Genomic DNA, 26,004 nt, shown 5'->3' on the forward strand with positions numbered 1-26,004 from the left:
GTGACTGCAAACAAAATTTGTCTTGACTTGTTTTGTCCACTGAGGATCCCAGCATTCAATGCATGCAGCAATATAAGGCTGTTTGCTATCACTAGTTAGCGCACCAAACTATATTTTAGCTGTGCAGAAACTTAAACTCTGATATTGTAGTATTTTTTCCTATGATAATATTGTTGATTTTATCAAAATTTAACAAATAAAACATGACATTTTAGCTACACCGGTTTTAACATATGTTGTATTATAATTTTCCTTTCCAGGAAGTCTGTGTATAAATGAAGAAAATTAGCAGCATTATCAGAAACTCAAGTTTGGATTTTAACTTCATTGCAGCAAAGTACAAATCCTTTTATATTTCCACTTATTTTCATATGCTCATTAGCATTAAACACAAGTCAGTTAGTGTTATTAGAATATTTCATATGGATTTATTTGTTGGGCTATTTAGTTTGAGCTAAATGCTAATAGTATCATGCTAAAACCAGCCTCCTAACATGTTCAGAATGCTATCTTGACCAGGTTAACATTTTCCATGTAATGTTTACTAGGTTTTAGCTTACCATGGCTTTATGTTTAATGGCAGTTAACATTTGCTAATTAGCGTTAAACAACCTCATTGTATGTGAACTAAATGCTAATGGTAGCTAAAGCCAGCCATCATTATAGTACGTTGACCATGCTAACATTTACCTGATAATATTTAGTAAATGTTTAGCTTGTTAGCATGTGTTTGTGTTTAATGCTTGTTAACATTTGCTAACTAGCATTAAACACCAAGTTAGAGGACTAGATTTATTACAATTCCAGGAGCACCGGAGTGTTTTATGGCTATTTATGCATTATTTATAATTTAAATATATTTATTAAGTTTGCCAGCCTCGTGGGGATATGTTATTGTTTGAAACTTAGTGACACAAACACACATTTTTACTTTTTTACTGTATGTTTGTACAGAAGATATTTCAGTCTGTAAGTAACACAGTGCTGGACAAACCAACTTTGTCATCCCCACAGCCAAAAATGCAATTTATTGATTTTCTTCCCCCGAAATAATTATTTTATGAAGAAGTTCTATAAAACTTTAAATTGTGTATTTTGTCTTTTGCGAAAAGCGTATTGGTCTTGACAGTTCTTTTAAAAAACCAACAACATTTGGCCCTGATTTGACCAGCAGACATTTGTCCTTATTTTCACTTCTAAAGTTTCTTTAAAGTTCAACACAGTTCATTCTCTGCTGCTCACATTGATGTGTATTGACCCAAGCTGTGCAGAGAGTGCAAAGAGTGCCTCATTCTCCTCCAGTAAAGAATAGCAGTGCACACACCATTACCAGGTTTGTCTGGTGTAATCCGAAGACTCTTGCGATTGCAAGAAACTGACCAAAATATCATGTCGAACATTGTTCAACTGGTATCGCAAACAATGGGAAGCTCGTGATACGTTACCGCGGCGGTGACTTCTCTTACAAATACGAATTCTGAGCTATTTTACTCGGCTGACATTTGGTCATGTTTTAGCAGGAAAAGCAAGCGTGCACTCCTGGAACTGAGGCAGTTTAATGGAAGTCGGCCATCATTAATTTGGGTGAATTTATAGACCTTTTTAATGGTAGGTCGCAGTAGGAAAAGTATGGGGTGTAAATAATCAAAGCACTAAAGCAGCAACGGTTGTATACAACTGAACATCCCAGTCCCCTTTGACCAGTTTAGCAGTTTTCTATGTTTGCTCCCTTTGGTGCAGATGTAGCAGCTTGTTATTAAAAGTGCTGTCTATGTATAGTCTGTAATGTATGTTGATAGGACTACAGCGACCACTTAATGAAGAGGAAAACAACAACAGCAACCTGTTTCATTGCTTTACAAACTACAGTGTGAATGTGAATTAATAAGGTAGTTTTACAGTGTCAGAGAAGCAAGTTCAGTACAATACGGACATATTTGTTTTTAAACATTAGCTTCTTTAATTCCACTGTATTTTTCTTTATGATTTAGCAAACAGTACTGATACAGGAGGAAATAATGATATTAAATAATCTGTCTATCGAACTAGCCCATTCTCATCCATCCATCTTTGCTAACTAAATAGCATCTATCTATTTGTGTGCGATAACTAGCTATCTTTGCTAGCTAACTAGAATATATTTAGATTAAGGATAAGAGTTTTAATACTCAACTTAGCATATATGCTAGCTGACAATATATCTAATCGGAATAACATATGTAGTTGGCCCACTTTCTCTTTCTTATTCCACACCTGTCTTTGCTAGCTAACTACCCATCTATCTATGCTCAAATACCAGCAAGTCCATTAATGCTGTAGGCAAGTAATAATTATTTTCATAATCGATTCCCCCGTTATTTATTTTCTCCATTAATCGAGTAGTTGTTTCATCCACAAAATGTCAGAAAATGCTGAAAATATTGATGTGGTGTTTCCCAACCCTCCAAACAATGTTTTCAAATGTCATATTTTGTCCACAAACCACAATGCATCAGTTTTGAGGATTTCTTTGTTATAAGGAGCAAAGAAACCAGAAAATATTCAGACATTGTTTTAATAGTAAAAAAAATACTTGGTAATAACAGTTTTATTTATAACCCATTATCACATACAAATATTAAAATTTACAAAACTAAAAAGATATAAACATTCTATTACAAACGGTTGAGGAAAGTTTTTCCCTTTTCTTTTTAATAGAATAAAAATGGTGGTCATTTCAGGACACGCGGTCTCTGTGTGAGACCGACAGTCTGAAGCACGAGACTCAATGCTCGATCAATGAGCCTGCAGCTAACAGAATTCTTTCACGAAGCAGGTGCCGGATACCCCACCATCTCTCTTCATGTTGCCTGTGCGGCTGTAATGCGCTCGGAGCAGCTGCAGAGGTGATGAGATATCGCTACAGCGAACACACGCGGAGAGAGCTGACAGTTCAAGTTTGTTTATGTCGAACAAAGTAGAATACAGACGAGCCCTGCAGCGGAAAACCCACTGTGCAGTTAAGGAGAACTAAGGAAGCGGCAGTAGTTTTCTTGCTCATTACCTGAGCTCAGTCCAAGTGTGAGCGTTTCACTCTGCACAACTATCATCTGAGCTCTCCTCGCCTGCTGCTCTCCAGTTTTTCCTCCTCTTCTTTTTTAAGTTACGCCCAGACTCTGAGTCTTTGTTGAGGGACTCCCGTTTCTGCTTCTTGCGCGCTCGTCTCTTCCTGTCTCCACCATCGCTGTCCCCCGAGCTGCTGTCACGGTCTCTCCCTCTGGTTTTTGCACTTTTCTTGTCTCTATGTTGACTTTTAGTCCTTTTCCTTCCGTGCTTGTCTTTGGCGGCGCCTCCGTCTTCGCTGCTGTCATCACTGCTGTCTTCGCTGCTGTCATCGCTGCTCAAACACTTTGCTTTCTTGTGCTTCACTCCTTCATCTTTTTTCTTCTTTTTCTTCTTCTTCTTCCGCGAGGATTTCTTGGAGTGTTTTGATATGCTTGCTTTTGTGTCAGACTTGGACTTTTTCCTTTTGTGGTGGCCGAGATTCTTTGTAGCACCTTGTTTTTCACTGAAAAACAAAAATGGAATAATAAAAAAAGGGCTTACAGTCATTTCTGTTGTACAGGTCCAACATTCTAAATCCTTCCTACCACAGGCAATAAAACTGTCCAATGCATCTACTCTGTCAGACAGAGAAAACCCCGGACTTTCTGTTATGTAACTAATTCAAATCCCAATCTGCACCTGTGCACCTGAAGTACTTTGCACAAACTGTACACATGTTGATTGGTTTGTGCAATTATGTTCTAATATTGTATTGATTCATAACTTCATATTGATGCACTGGTTAAATTCAAACATTTCCATCCACTGTGGTTGCAGTTTTCATGATTTTTTATTTTTAATAATCCTCGTGTTTTATGAAAGCATACAGTTAGCTCAGTCAGAATGTCTCGTTTCATTGGTGCAGTGGTGGATTTTGTTTTTGCTTACCCGTCACTTTCAAACTCATCAGGATAAAGCTCCTTGAAGCCACTGTGTCCCCATCTGTGTTGTCATCACAAAAAAGAAAATGTAAATCTCCTCGTTTCCATGATCTACTTTCACTTTCAGGTCACAGAAGACGATTAAGCCGTGTGCTGTACCTGTCGGGATCGTTGGCCTCAAATTCGTAGAGCTTGCGAGTCCAGATTCTGGCCTCTCTGTCGTCGTGCTCCGACACTCGCCCCCTGCTTCGACTAGTTTGATCTGGGATCCGATCACAGTGCATATGCCCCCTGGAATATAACCACTATTTATAAATCTGCAAGCCCCAACATACTGTAATGGCCCCCCAAAGAAAGAACTATAATACGAAGGACACTTCTAAATGAGCTTTGGTGTCACTCGTGTCCTGTGGCTCAAATTAAAGTGGGACACGCCGATGTTCTTACCTCACACCCCCCGTGTCTGATACATGTCGTGTCTCCCAGCCTCGCATTTTCCACATCTCCATCTCCTCCTGAATCTGCAGCCAGATGAAGACAGAAAGTGCTTTGAATCAGTTTGTTTTCAAGGTTGTCAAACCTCAGCTTTACCTTCTTAAAGTATTGTCAATCTGAAGACAAAACTCCACAGGAGAGAGTGAGTTTTGTGGCATGAAAACTTGACAGTGTTGACTTCTGAACTCAGCTGCTAGTTAATTTGCTTGCATTCATGATTAAATGAGATTTGTTTTGACTCCCGTGTAACAATCACCTCAAAAGACAAACAAGGGCTGTCACCCGAATTGGAACAAATTTATAATGAACCTTAATTTGTTAGAATGAATTTGACACCCCACCATTCATGCACCATGCATGCTTTTCTTTTGTTAAACAATTCTCTCAATTATATCATGAATCATAGTTATTATTAAATAATTAAAATGCCGTATGTCAGTAGTTCTCAAACTTTTTATACCTAGATTCTCTCGGTTAGAAGTGTAATCATTTACTAGCAGCGGACAGATATGACTTGTTCCAAGGCTGATGCCCATCTTTAGAATTCAGTGAAGGTCATCTGATATAATATAACAGTTTAATAATAAAACTTAACATTTATTGATCCACACTTCAGTCTCACCAATCTACACCTTGTGTCTGTACTGCAGTGCTCTGATATAATTTAAATAAAATGGCGTTTGGATGAAAGTTTAGGTTGTTGTGACAACAAAACATTTATCAAGTTTATCATTTATCAGTTAGCCCAATTGATTACTCTGTCGAAAACATTGATCTTTCTCTCAGTGACACGATTATCACCAACGTTAAAATACAGTGGTGTAAATAGACCGAGCAGCCGAGTCTCAGGAGGCAGATTTATTCTCTCATCATCATCCTCTTCCTCACATATACTGCACACACTTTTATAGTTACATAACAACTAGAGCTGAAACAATTAATCGATTACTAAATTAATCGACAGCTACTTTGATAATCGATTTATTGGTTTGAAGCTTTTTTTCATGATTGAAACAAGATTTCCGATTGTTTAAGCTTATAATTAATTAAATAATTTCCAGGTTTGACAAACATTCTTTAAGGTTTTTTGACATTTTATGGACCAAGCGAGTAATCAAGAATTATGAAAATAATCGATTAAGAAAATAATCTAATTTTTATAATCGATTAATCTGTCGATTATTTTCTAATTACAACACTGGTGGTACACATACCACCAGAGAAACGTGGTTGTATATCATCCCATGCCTGCTGAGTAGAAAGGCTCACTCACTTATTATTACCTCGTGTTACTGTTGTTATGAACACATGGTGAACACAAACTCACCTTGTTGTGAGCGTCTGTGTGGCGGATTACATTCTTCAACAGCACCTTCCCCAGCGTCTGCTTAGACATGGCGAAAACTGGACAGAGACTCGGGTAAGTCAATGGCAGAAATACTAAATAAATCAAATTTGAATAAATAGAAAAATTGACAGAAAAGCGAGCTCATATTGTAAATACACGATTATAGCTGTTGAATGAACACTCACCTGTTAGCCTAGCCTGCTAGTTAGCACTGATAGCTATACGGATGCAGGAATAGCGTCCAAGAATTAGCCTGTTAATATCTCATTCTGCAGCGTACATACAACAGAGAAGCGCAACTTTTGCCGTAAATGTGCGCAACCGTTACAATGTCGACAAAGAATAGCTTTGAGCAGCAAAGGGTATATAGCCAGCGTTAAACTATTATTACCGGTGCTACTTCCTGTTTTGTCGGATACGTAACGGTGACGTCAAGACGGACATTACGTGAAGGTTGGCTCATTCTGATTGGCTCCTCGTTGCGTCTATCATGCTAGATGGAACGTGTACAGTTTTAGCTTGGTTTTTCGGAGAAAAAAAATTAACATAAGCTACATGTACACGTTTTTTTGAGTGATAATAATCATTAAAGTTATCGGTGTTTGTTAAATGAACTTTTAATACAGCAAAAATAGACTTTGTTTCACATTAGCAGCGAAATATCCTGCTTTAACGTGGGTGCAGCAAACCATAGGACAGGGGTCGGGAACCTTTTTGACTCAGAGAGCCATGAAAGCAAAATATTTGCAAATTTATTTCAGTGAGAGCCATATAATATATTTTAAGACTGAATTTAACTAAATGTGAGTATAATAAGCCTCTGAATTTATTCTTTTAAATAATGTTGTTATAATATTCACCATTAATGCGACTTCTGGTTCTTGTGGACTCTTTTATTGGCAGAACAGCAAGACTTTCTTCGCGCAGTGTGTCACCAGCAGCATATCTTGCAATCACACTGAACTGCCACAAATGACTTACGTCTGTTGACTCATCCAAAGCCAGGGAATAGAACGGTGCTGCATTTATGTCATTCACTTGCGTTTCCTCCACTTCCAAAATCGATGGATGGATTAAAACAAGTGATAATATTTTATGTTTTATCTGAAAAGCCGAAATCTGCGAGCCAGATGCAATCATCAAAAGAGCCACACCTGGCTCGCGAGCCATAGGTTCCCTACCCCTGCCATAGGAGATACTGGTGAAGAAAAACGTTTGGCAGGTACGAAAATAAATAAATGCTTTCATATTTTTGCGGTTGAATTGTTTTATAAGAAAATAAATTGCTCCATTATTTTGGCTGCAAACTTATGATATAACACAGAAATATAAAAAAATAACAGCGTTCAAACTAATGTTAACATTATTTTAGGGCGAACGGTTATTTTCATAATCGATAATCAATCTCTCGACTATTTTCTCAATTAATTGAATAATGTTTGCTACATAAAATGTTGAAAAACGTTGAAAAACGTTGATCTGCCTTTCCCAAACTTCAAAACAAACCAAAAATGATTCAGTTTTGATGATTTCTTTCTCACATGAAAAATCCCAGAAACTTGTTTTAATTAGGGTTGCAACAATTGCATTATTAATGGATTATTCGAATAAACTATTTTTAATCATATATCTGTTTGATTTGAGATCTGTTTAAGTGTTTATATATATGTATGTATGTGTATCTATATGCGTGTATGTATATATATATATATATATATATACATGTATAATTAAATCAAGTTCTCTGTGTTTTCAGCTTCTTAAATGTGAAAATGTAATGTTTTCTTTGAACCTTATGCCAAAGAAATCACTAAAACTGAAGCATTGTGGATCTTTTGATCAGCAAATAACTGCCATTTTGAAATGAACGTCTTTATTCTGGAAAAAAAAGCAGTACATTGTTTTGAGCTGACAATTCTGCTGTACATCCCTAATTATAATGATTAAAAACTCAATCAAAAAGTACATTTTATGTAGTTAGAATATGAATGTTTAAATTGATGAATCCTCACTGTGCTATATTATCCTTCATTCTCTACTGTTATCATTTAGAAATAAATGTAAATTTCATTTAGAAATAAATGTAAAACAAGTTGCTTCTGACAACAACAATGTCGCGGAATTCCCAGGACAAAGTCTGCCGAGCTTTATATTCATGTCTGTTTGAAGGTCAGGGGAAAAATAAAAACAATAAAAACAATAGGTAGCTTTTTCTTGTTTCACAGCAGGAACTATAATACTTTTTACAAGTGGAGTCCGTGGTGACCGTGCAAACAATCTGTCCTATTTCCGCAGCTCATTTGATTCACAAATTGGCCGACAGCTTTCTGTCCCTGTGGCAAACACTGGCTTTTCTTCTCCACGTTCCCCAGCGGTGGAATCGACTTTCCCCGGCAACTCTTTGAACAGCAAAGTCACTGCGAGTGAATATACAGTATAATCCGTACAGGAATTAAAATATTCACAGTTTCGGAAAAAGAAACATCTTGTTTCTCCCCTCAATTCCCCTCGGTCACATGTCGGTCTGCGAGAATGTCGTCGTCGTCGTCTGCTCGTCTTTGAAGAGTTCCTTCTTGTCTTTGGGAAGTGAAGACGTTCAAAGTAAAAGAAACTGCAGTATGTGAAGTTAAAACTTTAAGTTTCTACGCAAAAAGTTTTTTTTCCCAAGAAGTTGCTGACTTTGAGAGAAAAAAAAAAGATGTCAGTACTCCACCAGCAGCTCCTTTAATATCCATGACCCAAAATATCCATCACAAACAGCGAGCGCTGCAACTAGTGTTGGTCGATGTATCAGAATGAATCTTTTCTGATTTTTGAGCTTCTTAAATGTGAATGTTTTCTGGTTTCTTTGCTCCGTAAAACAAAGAAATCATTAAAACTCAATCGTTTTGGATGTTTGACAAACACTGACCAATATTTCTCAATATGTTGACATTTATGGACCAAACAACTCATTGATTAATTTCAATAAAGAAACGATGAGTCTTTAGTTGCAAAATAAAGTTGTCTTGTACTATTTAAAATAGAACTATATTTTGAAACTTCAGTGTCAGCTTTATTGAAGAAAATCAACATGTTATTACTAAAATAATTGCCAACTATTTTGATAATTGATGAGTTTTTTTTCGTCAAGATTTTTCAACTTCTGAAATGTGAATATTTTTCTCCGTATCACAAAGAAATCATCAAAACTGACAAATTTGAAAATTCCATAATTTCCAGGTTTGATTAAAAATAGTATAAATTCTTTAATATAATAGCAGAAAAAAAACAAAAAAACATTCACATTAGACCACGAGCACTGAAATAAGGAAGGTTAAAGACATTAGCTTTTAACAAAATGTAGAATCAGAGCCAGATTAAACACAAATAATTAAACAAATAATAGTTTAGATCAGCAGGTTTTCTATGATGTGTGTCTGAACACGCTGTCATGAAGCCGTGTTGAAATGTGGCTGCTGGTGGAATCAGCAAGAATGTGAAATAGGTCTCTGCATGTAGTCCTGGCCCAGAACTGAGAGACGGCGTCTTACATTCTAGTGTAAGAGAATTTTAATACAGAGCTGTGAAATCTTATTGGCAGCATCAGATTTATGGCTAACAAACAAAAATCAGATACAATCCAAATGTCACACATGTCACAAACCACTGTGGACAGACTGTAAATATGTAAATAAAATCAGCAACAGAATTTTAGCAGAGTCATGATTGTTTGTTTCGATATTATGCCGTTGTTATTATCAGAGGTGTCAAAAATGTGATGAATGTAAAAATCTCAGAGATTATAATGAAAAACTTAAAAAAATGATTCCATTTCCGATCACTACCATTAATGAGGAAACTGAACTGAACTAAATTGAATTGAACTGAATTCATGTGAAGGGTAAAGTGGTACAAGATGGATGGATGAATTGAATTTAACTGAATTGAATTGAACTTGGGCTGAAACAATTATTTCATCTGCTCTATTTTGATAATCGATTATTCAGTTTGAGTGTGTCTCAGATTTTTTCAGATACTTAAATGTGAATATTGAATAATTTCATCATTTCCAGGTTTGGGGAAACACTGATCAGCATTTTTCATCATTTTCTGAACCAAACAACAAATTATTATTTATTAATCAAAAAAAGCAATCAACAGATTAATCGATAACGAAAATAATCTTAAATAGTTGCAGCCACTAAATTGAATTTAACTGAACTGAAGTGAATTGATTGTAAAGTTGTAAAATGGGTCAGATTACACTGAACTGGTTAAAGCCAGTAAAAACACAGTGTGCTATGATAAATAACAGTGCACAGTTAATGTATACATTCTATATATAGAAGGTTGTGCTTGTTCTCATTTTAGCCGCAGTGAGGAACAGAAGAGAAGAAGGAGAAGGTAGGGAAGGGGAGGAAAAAACAGACCCTCCTCCTCTTTGTGAAAGGAGAGAGCAGAAGGGGGGACAAGGAAGGAGGAGGAATGAAGAAGAGAGGAGGGGGGAGGGAAGAAGAAAACACACTCACACACAGACATATACACTCAGACAGAACCATGTCTGACATCCTCTCTTACAGAAAGAAGGAGTGATACGACAGAGGGATGGAGGGAGGACAGCGGAGGCTGTGAAAGAGCCGGCGAACAAGAAGTGATGCACAAGAGCTGCATCAGCTCTCACACACACAAGGAACAAAACACATTGTGTTGGTGACTCAGAGCTGGTGAGCCTCAGTCCTCCCCCTCTCTCTCTCTCTGTGTCTCTCTGTGTCTCACTCTGTCTCTGGTGAGATCCACGTGTAGGCTTCAGGGCTTATGATCGGGATTTGGAGCTCGCTGATGTTATAAGAATATGCTGCCGGAGAGGATTTGACTGTGCTGTTATTTCTGATTGAACACAGTGTGCGACGTGGAGACTCCTCCGGCTGCCGCTCTCCCCCCTCCCCTCCTTCTCTCGTCTCCTCTCCCTCCCTCCCTCCCTCCCTCCTGCTCCTCTGTGTTTGGTTATGGTCCTAATAGAGAAGCAGGGCATCACCCAGATGCTGCGCTCCGGCTCTTTGCAGGTTAAGAGGCTGTAAACAGCAGCATGGGAGCCAAACAGATGAAATGGTAAGAGCAGATTTTATTTTCATCATTATTATTATTATTATTTTTACAGTGCTGTATGTTCAGACTGGCTGTTGTTTTTGTCTGTGATGCTTGGATACATCAGTGGAGGAGACACGAGGCCTAAAATACAAAACATTTAACATCATTATCATCATCATTATCTCTGATGAAGTGTTATAAATGCAACAGCAGGTGCTGATGCACAGTCTGTGTGTCCGGTCATTGTTGAGTGTGTTTACAGTGCGGCGGTAGGTGTGGGTGTGTCCCTCTGTGTGAGAGCTGAGCAGCCATCGCCTAGCAACCACCGTCTGCTGACTCCAGATTATTATACATTTTAAATTATATTTGAAAAAGAACACGCACACACAAGGTGTTATATGAGGTTGAGGTTTAGGCTTTTGAAAGTATTCTGTGTTATTGCACAATGCAACTTCAAAAACACTGAAGGGCTTCATGCTAATGTATGCTAATGTTGTACATTTTCATGCTAATGACTGCAAAAAAAACCTACAAAAAGAACCCCCCACTGAAGTTAAAGTACACAATTATTAAAAATGTACATAAACAATTACAATTTTAAGCACTTTAGCTCACTGTACGGTTAGCCTAACCCTAGTACATTAATGCTCGATTAGTTTATTACCAACAGCTCGACGTAGAAGTGAAAGTTTACAATTTTAGATGGTTCATGTGAAACTGGATTTAACTCCATTTAAGGCAAGTCTCCATAGATTAGTTAAATTTGTCTTAGCTTAGCTTATATTATTATAACTTCTTACCAGGTTATTAGTTTTTTTTGTGGTCCTCAGGGGGAGTATCTCCCTGAGGACCACAAACTGACTAACTAACTAACTAGATTTCACTCTACTTTATCCATTTCATTTGAATTAATTCTCCACAGTTGAGCTTAGCTTAGTTGTTTAGATCTTCAGGTCACTATGAAGAATAGCTGGTGTAATTCAGTAGCTAATGATGCGTACCAGCTAACTAACTAGCTCGATTTGGCCCCATTTTATCCATTTAATTTTAGCTGTAATACAAGGACATTGGTTGTTTTTCTTGTGGAGCCCAGGAAAAGTAGCTGCTCTAATGCAGTAGCTAATGATGGATACCACCTAACTAACTAACTAACTAACTAAATAACTAATTAGATTTGATCCCATTCAAAACTCCATAGTTTAGGTTAGCTTTAAATCATCGTGTAATACGAGCACACCAGAAAGAATAGCTGCTGTCAAGTACTAATTAACTAACATTAACTAACTAACTGAACTTAACCAAATATTGACTTCAGGTACACACAGTACAGACAGGCGAATAACATCAGTATACATTTAAGTCTTTATTTGCACTGCTTCTCTAACAAGGAGTCTGGCAGGTTCCCTTTAAAAATCCATGCTAACATAAACCTGAAAGGTCAAGAGATGATTAATGAAGTGGAAAAAAAAAAGAAAAAAGTCAAATTTGACCTAAATGGATCCGTTTAAAAAATGAAATATTGGTCATTTTACCTCTTTGGGTCACTGCAGTTTCTTCAACGAAAGTATTCAAGACAACTTCTTAAAAACAGCTCCCAGATATCTGAAAGGTCACAAGTGAACTAGACTGTGTTTTATAAGAAGCCACAAGCTAAAAAAAGGTTGTCAAACACTGATTTAACTCGTATTTTATAAGGTTATCATACTGTATAATATTTATGTGAAATCTGCCAAAACAAATGAAAAAAGTACAATATATACTGCATACATTTTCACACAGTACTGATAAATGAATTTAGTAACTTTCCATCACAGCTGATCAAATGATGTTAATCTGTTGCACTGAAGCTCATCTCTCGTTAATCCCGGCGCTTAATCCTTGGTTGAGTCCCACATGTTCTAAATCCACGTGTATGAATGTGAGCATCAAATATAAATAGTGTTAAATTTCTATTAAACTGCATTAAACCTTCACACAGCGGGCGTTTCAGTGTCAGCATCTGTAATCAGATTAGATTAATCTGAGGCCTCGTCTTTGATCTGCTCGTGAAAAACACTCATTAGACACTTTTTTTATGTGACCTCCTGCACTAAACCACAAGAAGTTTGTCTCACAGTCATGTGATTTAAAACCCTCCTTTAAACAGTTTAAATTATAGACTTCTAAATTATATACATGTACTCTCTTTTAGAAGCTGCGTAACACTTCATTTCTTGGGTCCAGACTAAAATATCTTTTATAACCTTTGGTGATTTTGTTCAAGGAGGCCCAGAAAATCCATCCTCATTACTTAAGTAGTAATTTATCTGCAACTTTTGGACAGATTTTCATAAAAGTTCCGTACAACAATACATGTACCACGTACACTGAGGCCCCTTTATGTCAAATATGTAATTTCTCCTGTGGCTGTGGTTTGTTTTAGTGACTGGCAAAACATTCCCATCTGTATCAGCTGTACTTGTACTACTAAAAAAAAACTGCATCATCTTTTATTCAAGGCCATCCTTGAACACTAATAATACACAATACACAAGTCACTAGAACTAAAAGAATCATCCAGGGAGTAGAAAACAAGTGGAATAATAATGTGACCAAAAACACAAACACTCTACATGTTTGTAACAAATGTTATTTGCACAAAACTAATATTGAATCAAATAAAATATCTGTGTCAAACGAAGCCACGTGCTGCTGTAAAATCCTTTATTTTTTTACGTCATTTGATATCGATATGTCAGGATGTAAATCAAATCAGTATTTCTGAGAGTAAGACTGGGTCATGTGTTTTTAATGGTCAATATTGCACATCTAACGTAAATAGATTGTTAAATAATTACATAATAATAAAAATAAAAATTACAATGGCAAATAATGACAGATTGAAATCAACCAGTGCCTTGTTTATTGATATATATCTGTGACAGTTCTACCGACATCTCTTGCGTTCCTGATCCTTACAACGTCAAACTCTGCACATCACACGTTGGATGCCTCATTAAATTATCTGCCAAGTTTGAAGCCTATCAAGCAAACTGTTGGACAGCTAATTACATTTTTAGATCTACTTTGATGACTTAAGGAAACAGCATGGGATCTAAAGTTGTTGTTGTCTTGTTTTTTCTCCTCCTGGGGAGAACTTTGTTGGCAGAACACAAATTTGTGACGACGTGTCACTTAAAAAATATAAATTTCTATGGATTTAAATAGTGCTAGGAACATTTTGGCTCCTGTAAGTTCACGATTCAGTTCATTATACAACATTACGCTCGTTGTTTTAACACGTTTTAACGCAGAAATTGTATTTATTATATCGTTTCAAATCTTCTTTTTTTTCATTTCATGTTTGAGCCTCAGGAGGCAGATGATCTTGATAAATCCTGTGCTTTTCTTGAGCATCATGAGTTTAGATCAGTTTCCACAGAATTCTTTTTCCCACGCACACACACACACACACACACACACACACACAGAAAAGGAGACAGAATCCTCTGTTAAAGGAGCTCACAGTGAGCCGCAGGTCATAGGTCACAGTAGCTGTGCTATGAAATTTCCACAAACAGAGCCGAGTGAAGACGACAGTCGGCCCGAACTGAACCTCAGAGCTACTCCTGACGCTCTCTCAGAAACACTAAATATGTTTTTTAAAACTAAGAGGAGAAGCAGCCGCTCAGAGGAAACCGTGTTCTGAAATTATAGCTGAAGGCTCGAGGGAACTATGTGAAGAATTTCCTGTTGGAAAAATGACAGACAGCATGGATTCCTGCTCTCGCTGTGTGTTTTCTGAACATGTTTATGACCACGTAATATATGTTGATGATGATGGTTTTATTCACCAGTTTAATGTTTATGTGACGTAGCAAAGAAAAGGATAAATAAAGCAAAATCAGATGTCTATAGAAAAAAAAACGAAACGTGCCAAAGCCCTGAAAGGCAAATGCAACAAATTAAGAATGATTTTCCTGTTTCACAAAATATGTTGAAAAAGATCGGCTCCCAGACGTCATTTTTATAAACCCAACTGCTTTTAAAAACACTGGGTATACTGTTAGCATGGCACCCCCTAAAGGCCAAAATCAGTATTACAAAAACACAAAATAGAATTTTTTTTGAATGGGTTTATGCATGAACGTCTGTCAAGGAGAAGAAAACAAAACAAAAGCGGAAAAAAATCCTCAAAAATAATTACATATTACAAATACGTATATATTCACTTTTCTCTCAGGGAAAAAGGGAAAAGAAAAACAATACTCAGTCATGTTTTCGTGGTTCCGCTTAGTGTAAGTATAGGCGATAAAACGCTCGATGTTGAATTCCCTGCGCTTATGACGTCAGCATGCGCATTTCACCGCGAATGTTACCGCCCCACCAGTACGTTTACTTCGCAAGCTCCACCTTAGCTCCACCTTGTCCCTGCGAGAGTGCAGGCGAGGGAGAAAGAGCGGTATTATGTCAACGCGGCGGGACAAGTGTGCTGTGGTGGCTGCACAGTGGAGCACAGTGTTTTACAGAGGATTTTATATATGAAGCTAATGTGCCGGATAAAGTCAGCAATCGTGTGTTCGTGTGTTCGCACCACTTCACATCAGACTGCGACCAGCGGTCGCCGTATTTAGTCAGGGGACGTATTTCACCGACGTACAAACACACAAATTGTTAAGAAAAGATCACATAGAGCTCATAACTGACCATTCTGACACGTCCTAATTAAACATATTTGTTCAGTACGTCCTCCATGACCGGAGCACAGACTCAGTCTGATACAATCACATAAAGCAGCTGTTTATGCAGCTCGCCGCTGACTCTCTGTGCAGCGGTGCCAGACTCTCTGTGTCACCGATAGCCTAAACTGCCGCTGGCGATCAGCTGATCGCCAGCGGCGCGCTGAATAAAATGTATGTTGCTGTATCAGACCGGAGACTGTGCTCCGGAGACCTCACCACCGCTGACCAGCTCCGGTGCTCCGGCGAGCTGGCGATCAGCGGTGGCGATCACCGTGTAAGCGGAATAAACTGTATGTTGCTGTATCAGATCGTGTGTTCGCACCACTTCACATCAGACTGCGGCCAGCGGTCGCTGTATTTAGTCAGGGGACATATTTCACCGACGTACAAACACACAAATTGTTAAGAAAAGATCACATAGAGCTCATAACTGACCATTCTGACACGTCCTAATTAAACATATTTGTTCAGTACGTCCTCCATGACCGGAGCACAGACTCAGTCTGATACAATCACATAAAGCACCTTTTTATGCAGCTCGCCGCTGACTCTCTGTGCAGCGGTGCTACACTCTCGGAGCACCGGAGCTGGTCAGCGGTGGTGAGGTCTCCGGAGCACAGTCTCCGGTCTGATACAGCAACATACATTTTATTCAGCGCGCCGCTGGCGATTAGCGCTGGCGATCAGCGGTGCTGCACTCTCTGTGTCACCGCTGATCTTCTGTTCCTAAGTGTTTTTAACTGATTTACAGTTGGACAGTGTTCGGCTCGATCCTTATGTAGGACGTCTCTTCCTGTGACGGCACTCTCGCTGACATGTTGATATTGTCAGAGAGCTAGTGGAGGGAGGGGGAGACGAATAGAGCTGTAAAGCGCTGTAAAGAGGACAAATCAGAAACCCCCTGGAAGAAGTGGGTGTGTGTTTGCCTGTGTCTCATTTGCATATAAAGGGACCATGCACGAAAACCGAGCGTTTTGAAAGGGGCGGGTTTAGCAGGGTTATTGAACTACTATGATTCTTCATCCTTATGGTATTTTGACCAAAGCATGTCACTGACATGTTCATTAGGACACCAGGGAACTATTTTAATGGGGGAAATAGGGTATAATATGTCCACTTTAAATATTTTAATCGTTTGACAGCACTACTATTAATTGGATGAAACCCAATCCTGACATCCTGATGGTCTCCAGTAATTCAATATCTTGGCCAAGATTCTTGCACCTTATCCATCTACGAATTGTATGAATCATGATGTTGTTTATTCTTTTTATACACCTTGCTTCTTATTTATTTATTTATGTATTTATTTATTTAATTAATTTTCTTCTTTTGGTAGTTGTATGTGCGCTCTCTCTGTTTTTTTTTAAGGATCAGGCCACTGTAGCCCCATCTTAAGACTGTTTTCTTTTGTTATACAAGGTTTAATTGCCTGATGTTTTGCAAATAAAGGCAATGAAGTAAAATAATAAAATAAATAAAATAATGGATATTTGCCGTAGTGTATCGATAATCGTATTGTGTGAGGAGGGGCGACGATGTATGACCAAGCTGATATTTGCGTAAAATGTCAAGCGCTGTTATCGATGTCACACACAGACATAAATGAAACACAGCTGTGAACTTTGACCACGATTGAAGCTCCCGAAAATGTTGACATTGTAGCTGTTTTAGTATGTTAATCCCGAGCGATTCAACGCGACCTAAAGCAAAAAAGACAATATTTCATCGTAAAGCTGACAGGAAATGGTCAATAGTCTGCTGTTTTTGTGCTGAAGAATATTCTGACAGTAACTGAAGCCACTCTGATGATGAAAGTAATTTTTTTTCTGTTAATTAGTCTGTGATGTGTTGTATTCCTCTGGGAATGATGTGTTTCAAAACCTTCCAGATTTGGTTTAAAAACATATTTAACACAGATGATTCACTCACATTCCCTGTGCTCTTTAGGGACTTTGTTAAAACTGTGTGTGTGTGTGTGTCTCTCCATTTGTGGCGCCGTGTCTTATTTATTGTCGACGGGTTTTGGCAAACGCTCTCACTCGTGCCTGTGCCCGCCATCTGTTTCAGTCTCAGCTCGGCCAGCCCCGCTCACTCCCCCAAAGACGAGTATGTCATCACCCAGTCCACCGACGCCCCTGAAGAGGAGACGCAAACGCTCCGCGATCAGGCCGAGACCCGCGGGGAATCTCGAGATGACAAATCGGAGCTGACGGAAAAAAAATCTGTTGCAGGTCGGTCGGTTGACTGCACATCAGTGAGACGCGGTGAATCCAAACAAACAACAAACAACTTCTCTTCTTCTTTTTTCCATCTTCCTCTCAGATGAGATGCCTCTCTGTGGTTTGTGTCCCTCCCTGGGGCTTGGTGGGCAGGAGGAGGAGGAGAAGTCCTGGGAGGAGCAGCTGGACGCCCACCAGGAGCAGCTGGAGAAAGAGATGCAGGAGGCCAGGAAGATGGTGTTCCGCCTACAGGTACACACCACCACAGAGAACACGACACACAGAGACTTCAGAGGCAGCAGCAAACACTCAATCTGCAGCCTGCAGTGTTTCCCAACTTGTGATCATGTGCAGAGTCTAACCCAGGGGTCTCAAACCTAAATAAACTAATAAACTGGGGGCCACTGAGCAACTCGTCTGGTCAGGAGGGGGCCAGGCAATTGAACTAGAGTCAATTTTTTGGGGGGCAATAAAGCAATTGCTCAGTAGGGGGTGGTCGATATGAGCTTAAAATTCACTCACTCACTCACTCATCCTCTACTGCTTTATCCTCCACATGAGGAGCAGCTGACACAGTGTGAAAGGCGGAGAACACATCACAGAGACACAATGTTCCCCTCAGACCTTTATTTAATAGTGAAAGTGTCATAAAAATGCACTGTTTTATAATAACTTTATTTTTTGATCATTGTGATTTTGTAACCAAATCTAAGGCACGCAGGATTGAACCAATTAAAATGAATCCGCCTTTCTTTCACATCTGGAGTCAGATAACGTAATGAAATAATCGGAGGTGAATGCGTTTTAATATATTATAAAACTGGAGCTGTATATTTGGACATGCCTTGTTTAGTTTGTTTAATCCACAAATCTGCATGTTTTTGGACTTTGGGAGGAAACCCGCTCACATTTAAGTTATTATTCTATCGTTATTATTGCATTAATGTTGTAATTTCTAGCTATTTTTAATACATAAATGTTGTATATTAAATCTTATCTGAGAGATATACATGGGATCATGAAGTTCTAACTTTTTTTGCCTCAGTGTTTTTGTTAGTATAACAATTTTTGTAGGGGAAAAACTTGCTAATATGATTTCAGTTATTAAATTAGTAGATAAAAAAGGAGCAGCAGGACGTATTAACACACAGTGAAGCTTGTTATCTGGTGAATTAAACCCTGGTCACAGAAAATAATCTTGTGATCAGATAATGCTGACAGATAACCGGGCAAATAAACAGACAAATGACCACTGTTAATTAACAGACTTAGAGAGATCGCTTTGATAAACCTGGATTTTCAGACTACAGATTATTATTCTGATGGAAAAAAAACTGTATGAACATGCAAATGTACAAATAGAGCAATTTTTCAGGCTTCTGTGTTGTTTACATGACTGTTAATAAGCCTGTACTCTGTTTTTATGCACAACATAAACTGTATTTGTGTGTGTTTCTCCTCAGACGCTGCTGCTTCATGGTTCTCTGCCTGAGGAAGACCAGGATGGATCTGTGAGCTTTGGAGATACTCGAGCTAACACAGAACAACAGCTGGTACGGTGTCCTCCTTCTCTGCTTCTCTGTGCTCGCTAACCACTGTGTGACATGTCAGTGTCACCAGAACACCAAAAAAATCACATTACTGTGTTCGTATAACTGAAACTGGACTTTTAAAACATTTGGTAACTTGTAAGATCGACTAAAACTGGACTTAGTTGGACTAAAACTAGACTTTTAAAACGTGCTAATATGTCAAATGTCTGGTTTTGTCCACAAAGCAACGGTTTAACAAGCTAACTGTGCGTGTAAACAAATGTCAGTTCCTTCTGTTGTCATGACGTTCACAGGCGTCGCTTCTCTGAACTGCAGAGCAAAGATGAATCTCTTTAATCGACTAACACACCAGCATGAGACCCTCCACCTCTGACAGTTTTCCTTTCTTTATTTACGCAGCTCACGCTAAAAGCCTCTCTCTCTTCCTCCAAAGGTTCTAATCCGCAGTCGACTGGACCAAAGCACAGAGGAGGCCCTTGATCTCAAGGTACAGTGAGCAACCATAATTAGGTTTATTACGGCGGAGGTGCAAATAGTCCCTGTCTCATGTCTCTGTTCATTTGTTGCGTCTTTCAGAGGGAGCTCCTGAGACACAAACAGGAGGCTCGTCACATCCAGGCCATCAAGGTGAAGCTGTTACTCTCCCTTTTATCCTCAGTGTGAGGCTTTAAAAATAGATTAAAAGGATGCAATTCTGTCTTTTCTGCTCATATGCTCTAACAAATGCGATGATCCTGCAGTTTTTTTTGTTTTAACACACGCAGCAGAATCCATTTTTCATTTCCTCACAAGAGATGATAAAGTTTAGAGACGGTGTGTGCAGTGTTTTAGGCCAGGCAAAGTCACCAAACTTAGTTTGACTAAAACTGGACTTTACAAACACATGTTAACATGTTAGTTTGACTAAAACGGGAATTAGTTTGAATAAACCTGGACTAGTTTAACTGCACTAGTCTAGTTTGACTAAAACTAGACTTAGTTTGACTACAACTAGACTTAGTTTGACTACAACTAGACTTAGTTTGACTAAAACTGTACTTAGTTTGACTAAAACTGGACTTAGTTCAACTAAAACTAGGCTCAGTTCGACTAAAACTGGACTAGTCTAGTTCAACTAATTCTAGACTAGTTTGACTGCTCTATTCTAGTTCGACTAAAACTGGATTAGTTTGACTGAAACTGGACTTATTAAACTAAAACTAGACTTAGTTTGACTGAAACTAGACTTAGTTTGACTAAAACTGGGCTTAGTTTAAATTAAAACTGGACTTTTTAGACACCCAGCCTATCAAGTAAAGCTACTGTTCTCAGTCGAAACACAAGCCTGATCCAGGATCCAAACTGTACCAAACGGACCTGCACCATGATGGAAACACAGCTTATGTGTCGTCTTGAAGACACGTGTCCTCACATATGAGGACTTGATCGTCCATGCTTGTCCATGATGTTGCCTCTGTGTGTTTTTAAACTGAACTGATCACTGACTGCAGCTCCCTCTTCACTGTTCCGTCTGCAGCAACAAAACCACTCCTCAATGATCTGTATTCAGGTCTTGTTTGTGTGGACGTCTCTTTGATGTGCGTCTGTCTCCCTCTCATCATCAGGACGCTCTGCAGCAGCGTCTGTCGGTGCAGGAGGACGCTGTGCTGCAGCTGAAGCAGGAGCTGCTCAGATCTAACATGGCCAAAGATCAGCTGGAGGGAGAAAATGTGAGACAGGCGATGATTTGTGTTTGACCCGCCGTCGTACGTGAGAACCTGTGTTCATGTGATTTTTTTTTTCTTTTTGTCCGCAGGCCGAACTCAAGCACAAGCTGAGTGAACAGAACAAATTACTCAGTGAATACGAGGTATGGTCTTTTGTGATTTTCACACTCCGGTGCGTTTCCGTGAGACAGACTCACGCCGTCCGTCTGTGTCTCAGCAGCAGCTCGAGAGGAAGGAGCGGATTCTGCAGCAGCAGCAGCACAAACACGAGGAGGCTCAGCACAAAGCACACGAGCTCAGTCTCACACGGGTACGAAGCGTGTTTCATGTTCACAGTTCATGTTTGTTTTTTTAAAACAAACTTCTTCTTTCTGCTCTGTTTTTCCCAATTTATGAGATACATTTTCTTTCAAAATCGCCTTTTTTTCTGAAATAACAAAATATTCTGCCCTAACATTTTTATTTATGTATTTATTTTTGCTCCTTTTTTTCTGAATAACAAGATAACTTTTCCCCCAAATTAATTTATGAGATAGATTTTCCAAAAACATAAACATCTGCTCTGTTTTTCTGAATAAACAAGATACATTTTCGTTAAAGAAAAAAAAAGAAATGCTGTTTCACTGGATTAATAACCAATTTTTTCATGGAAAACTTTATCTTCCCTGATTTTCTGAAGTAACAAAATACGGGACTTAGTTTGACTAAAACTGGACTTAGGTTTTACATGTTCACATGTACTATTGTCTTTTTTCCTCAGTCCTTCAGGAGTGAAAGTGGTGGATACACTCATAACTCGACGTCGTTCAAACACAGTGCACCGGTACGAGCTGCTCTTTATCCCTATGCTACAAAGTGAAAAGTCAAAGTCAGGTTTTTTAACACTATGTTAAAACCTATATACAGAGTGTATAGGTGTCTTATATCCTTTTTTTTAAGGCAAGCTTTTTTCTTTTTCATTTAAATAAACTAAATAAACACACCTGAGCAAAAAAAGTAATCGAAATATTTAAAATCGGATGATATTTTGCAAAATACGTAGTTTTTATGAACAAAAATAAAAGAAAAACTGTTTTATCGCATTTTTAAATCGCAAAACACATGAAGATGTGACCTATAAACACACTCACACCCAGGATGTCCATATAAGGAGTCGTGTATTATTCCTACGGTCATTTACCAAGGGTGCACCTGCGGCACTGAGTTACAAAGTTAAAGGTTCAACACATAAAAAACAAAATCACAGAATTTAATTAAAACTGTAAAAATAGTCAAATAATAAAATGGTAAAAATCTGATTATATACGTCCAGGAAGAAGCAGTTTGTATGAAATGATATTAAAAACAAATGTTTTAAAAAAAAGCCTTAAAGCTGATCTCACTGTGTTTGTATTCCACGTTTTATCAAAGAGCAACAGTGAGTGTTGACAGTTTATATGAAATGATATTGGAAAAACAGTCAATTTAAATCCTGTATAGCAAACTGTTAGTGATGATGGGATGGATTTTGTGTCAGGGTGAAGAGCTGCAGTTGGTGCGCGAGGCCCTGCGCAGTCTGAGGGACAGTTTTTCAGGCCACGACCCCCAGCATCACACTCTGGACACTCTGGAGCAGGGAGTGTCCAGCCTGGTGGACAGATTACACTCTCTGGACACGCAGCGCAGACAGGACAGAGGGGTAAAGACACACACACACACACACACACACGTCTCCTGACAACATGGACGTGTGACACGTTAACGTGATTATCTGTCCCTCGTTCCAGGAGGAATTCAAATCGCCAGGACGCCGAGCCAACTCGACAGACCGGGACTCGTGGCCGCCGAGCTCAAGTGAGACAAACAAAATCCCTGTTGTGTTTGGGATTTGTCGTTGTTCCTCTGCGACATCTCAGCCCCGGCTGTCCTGTGCTGCTTTCCAGAGCCGTGGACAGAGCGGGGCATTATTCTCTGTGAATAACTAAATGTTTGTGATTATTTCCAGAAATGGCACATTCACACAGCACGCCGGGGCTGGACAGTACCGTGTCCACCAAAGTGCTCTACTTCACGGACCGCTCGCTCACGCCGTTCCTCATTAACATCCCAAAAAGGTGCAAATAACGTGTTTTATTCTTATTGAAATGTCTCTCAATGCAGCGCTGTGGCAGATTTTAGCTGTTGAATATAGGTTTTGTCAATTTTTTTATGTCAAAAGAACATGTTCACTGCTTTTTACAGACTTTTCCAACAGGAAACTGAAGTTTATAAACCGCTTACTCTCCCACACCAAACCCCATAGAGAAAATCAGTGATTTTAGTTCACGTCAACAGAGGAGCTTCTGGTCTACTGCTGCCTCGTGTGGTCACTTTGTGTCAATGAGGTTAATCTGAACAAAGATTTTCAAACACAGAAGTCACAAAATAACACATTTGAACTTATTAACAGAGGCAGCAGTGGATCAACAACTCCTGTGCGCTTTGATGTTAAAATCAATGATTTTCTCTATGGACTTTGGTGTGGGAGAGTGAGAGGTTTAAAAACCTTGCATTTCCAGTCAGATAAGGCTGTCAGACACTGAAAAACAGCAGTTAACGTACTCCTTAGATATCGTAGACTTAGACAGCCACGTTTTTTTCGTGATGCCTGGGACACGGATGCTTGTTCCCGGTGACGGCAACTCACCGGGAACAAGACCGCTGAAGCTTGTGTTGAATTTTTGTGTCAGCGCCTCGTCAAAGCCACACTTCAGACAGAAAAACAAACAAACTGAGCTGCAGATCATGAGTGACAGTGTGTGTGTTCACAGGCTGGGTGAAGTGACGCTGCGAGACTTCAAGGCAGCAGTAGACAGACAGGGCAGCTTCAGGTACCACTTCAAGGCGCTCGACCCGGAGTTTGGCACCGTGAAAGAGGAGGTAGGTGTGAGGACACTTGACTCCGCTGAGGTCAGAGGAGGAAATGCTGACGACAAGCCGCGCCTACGCTGCACTTCACACTAACACACTCTTTTTACATTAAGACCTCATACACACGGAAAACACAGCCATCTTTGTCTTTTTCGCTCTTAAACGTCAAAAAATGTCTCCATTCACACAAATCACCTCCCTCCAAAACGCTGTTGTACATATGCCAGGCCTGTAGGTGGTGCTGTAACGCCGCCACGCAAAGACCTGGAGAATTTTGTGAAGTTTACTGAATTTGTGGCAGGTTCAGGGATTTTAAATAAAAATAATGCTATATTAAGTTTTTAATATTTATTCTTAAGAAATAAACACACGTTTTCATGTTCTTTTATTTGTGTAGTTAATCTTAAAAAATAAAATACGTGTTTTTTATGTTATGCGGAGGATCCTCGTCCGACCAGAGTTTTATTTTCTTCACATGGGACCACTTCCTTCCAACATGGCTTTCAAAACAAGAGCCAGCGATTGTAAACCTTTTGGAACAAAGCTCAGCAACAAAAAAAAAAGTAGCTTAAAGTCGTTTTTCTTATCAAATATATAAAATAAAATACAGGTTTTTATGTTACATGGAGGATCTTTGTGTAAAAAGCGAGTCCTCTGTGTACCAACTCCAAACAGGAAGAGGAAGGATTCGACATGATGTTAAATTTTCTACATTTTAGCACTTTAATCGTGAAGATCTTTGCTTATATTTTACCTGCACTACAACCTTTTAACCTAATAACCCTTTTTCAAATGTTTCTGTTGGATTTTCAGCTTAATCTTTAACTTTCTGATACTTTATTGTCGTAATTATCAACATCAACTGATTTAAAATGCTTTAATCGCCTGTTTGTGTGTTTCTATTAATGCGTACCGAGCAGATAAAAACGGACTGCTGAGTCGTAGTTTTACATTTTAGTGATTTAATCACATACATGTTGCTTATTTGTCACCTAATATTTCTATTATTTAGATTTTTGAGGCTGCTCTTTCGTCTCATGGCCGTTAACGTAGCCATGAATATTTGTCGTAAACCCTACGTTTTTAACATCTTGGGACAGCAATCGATATTCTGTTTTTGTTGTTTTCTATTTGTTGATCAAAGACTAAAATCTCCTTTTTTAAGCGATTATACCCAGGATTTTAAAATAAAAACCAGTGTTTTGGTGCTGACTGTAGTGGTGAAAGAAGCTTCACAGATGAAGTTGTAATGTAAACGTTGGTTAATCAGGTGTTCCATGACGGCGCCGTCGTGCCCGGCTGGGAGGGGAAGATCGTGGCGTGGGTGGAGGAAGACCACGGAGAAAGGAGGTAGAGCCACGCCCAGAAAAATAACAAAACAAAAGATCACCACGACAAACCTCAGTCGTTCTTCACTGGACCACAGTTTCACAGAAACACCAACGATGCCAAACTGATAAATATTAACTGGGACCAATGTATCTGAGCGGGCTACAACTCATGATTCTTCTCATAATCGATTCTTTTTCTTTTCTGTTTGGTCCAGAAAATGTCACAAAAATCTTTATTTGTGTTTCCCAAACCTCGTAATGATTCAAAATTCAAAAAGCACTAAAAAATAACACTCAAACTGACAAATTAGTAGATGAGTAATCCATTATTAGCGGATTCATCGTTGCAGCCCGAGTATTTGATGCAGTTTAAGGTTAAAAACCATGTTTTAAACGTGAAGGTTTCATATGAAGATCTCTTTTATTCACATAACAGACATTAATTAATTAATTAATATATGGAGGACGACCAGTTCATGGCCAGGAATGTTACTTGAAATGTGATTTACAATAAATAATAATATGTAATAAACTTAAAAGAAATAAGAAGCTGTAATGCAGAGTATTCAAACCTTTTAATGAAAGCGTCGGCTGACATTTTTTTCACACGTTCCAGATTGCCAAATAGCGACAACGACAATGATGACGATGATGTTGTTGTTGTTGTTGTTCCGCGTCCATTCTGGTGTTTTAATAAACATGAA

The 26,004-nt window shown here is 38.8% G+C and overlaps 2 protein-coding genes across 2 annotated transcripts; one reads left to right on the forward strand and one right to left on the reverse strand.

Moving 5' to 3' along the window:
- Positions 1–2,601: 2,601 nt before the first annotated feature.
- nkapd1 (NKAP domain containing 1) lies at positions 2,602–6,217 on the reverse strand. Its single transcript, XM_044031465.1, has 6 exons — positions 5,994–6,217; positions 5,788–5,864; positions 4,413–4,486; positions 4,125–4,256; positions 3,973–4,026; positions 2,602–3,547 (listed from the first exon to the last, which is right to left on the reverse strand). Exons 2-6 carry the CDS (start codon positions 5,854–5,856, stop codon positions 3,070–3,072), a joined length of 807 nt encoding a protein of 268 aa, XP_043887400.1. The 5' UTR covers positions 5,857–5,864; positions 5,994–6,217; the 3' UTR covers positions 2,602–3,069.
- Positions 6,218–10,298: 4,081 nt separating this feature from the next.
- dixdc1a (DIX domain containing 1a) lies at positions 10,299–25,912 on the forward strand. Its single transcript, XM_044032542.1, has 16 exons — positions 10,299–10,514; positions 10,692–10,899; positions 17,670–17,833; positions 17,925–18,073; positions 19,285–19,374; positions 19,808–19,861; positions 19,951–20,001; positions 20,979–21,083; positions 21,170–21,223; positions 21,301–21,390; positions 21,841–21,903; positions 22,597–22,758; positions 22,847–22,913; positions 23,065–23,173; positions 23,870–23,978; positions 25,240–25,912. Exons 2-16 carry the CDS (start codon positions 10,877–10,879, stop codon positions 25,321–25,323), a joined length of 1,374 nt encoding a protein of 457 aa, XP_043888477.1. The 5' UTR covers positions 10,299–10,514; positions 10,692–10,876; the 3' UTR covers positions 25,324–25,912.
- The last annotated feature ends 92 nt before the right edge of the window (positions 25,913–26,004 follow it).

This window comes from Solea senegalensis, linkage group LG8 (genome assembly GCF_019176455.1).
Source record: "Solea senegalensis isolate Sse05_10M linkage group LG8, IFAPA_SoseM_1, whole genome shotgun sequence".
NCBI classification, from domain to species: Eukaryota; Metazoa; Chordata; class Actinopteri; order Pleuronectiformes; family Soleidae; genus Solea; species Solea senegalensis.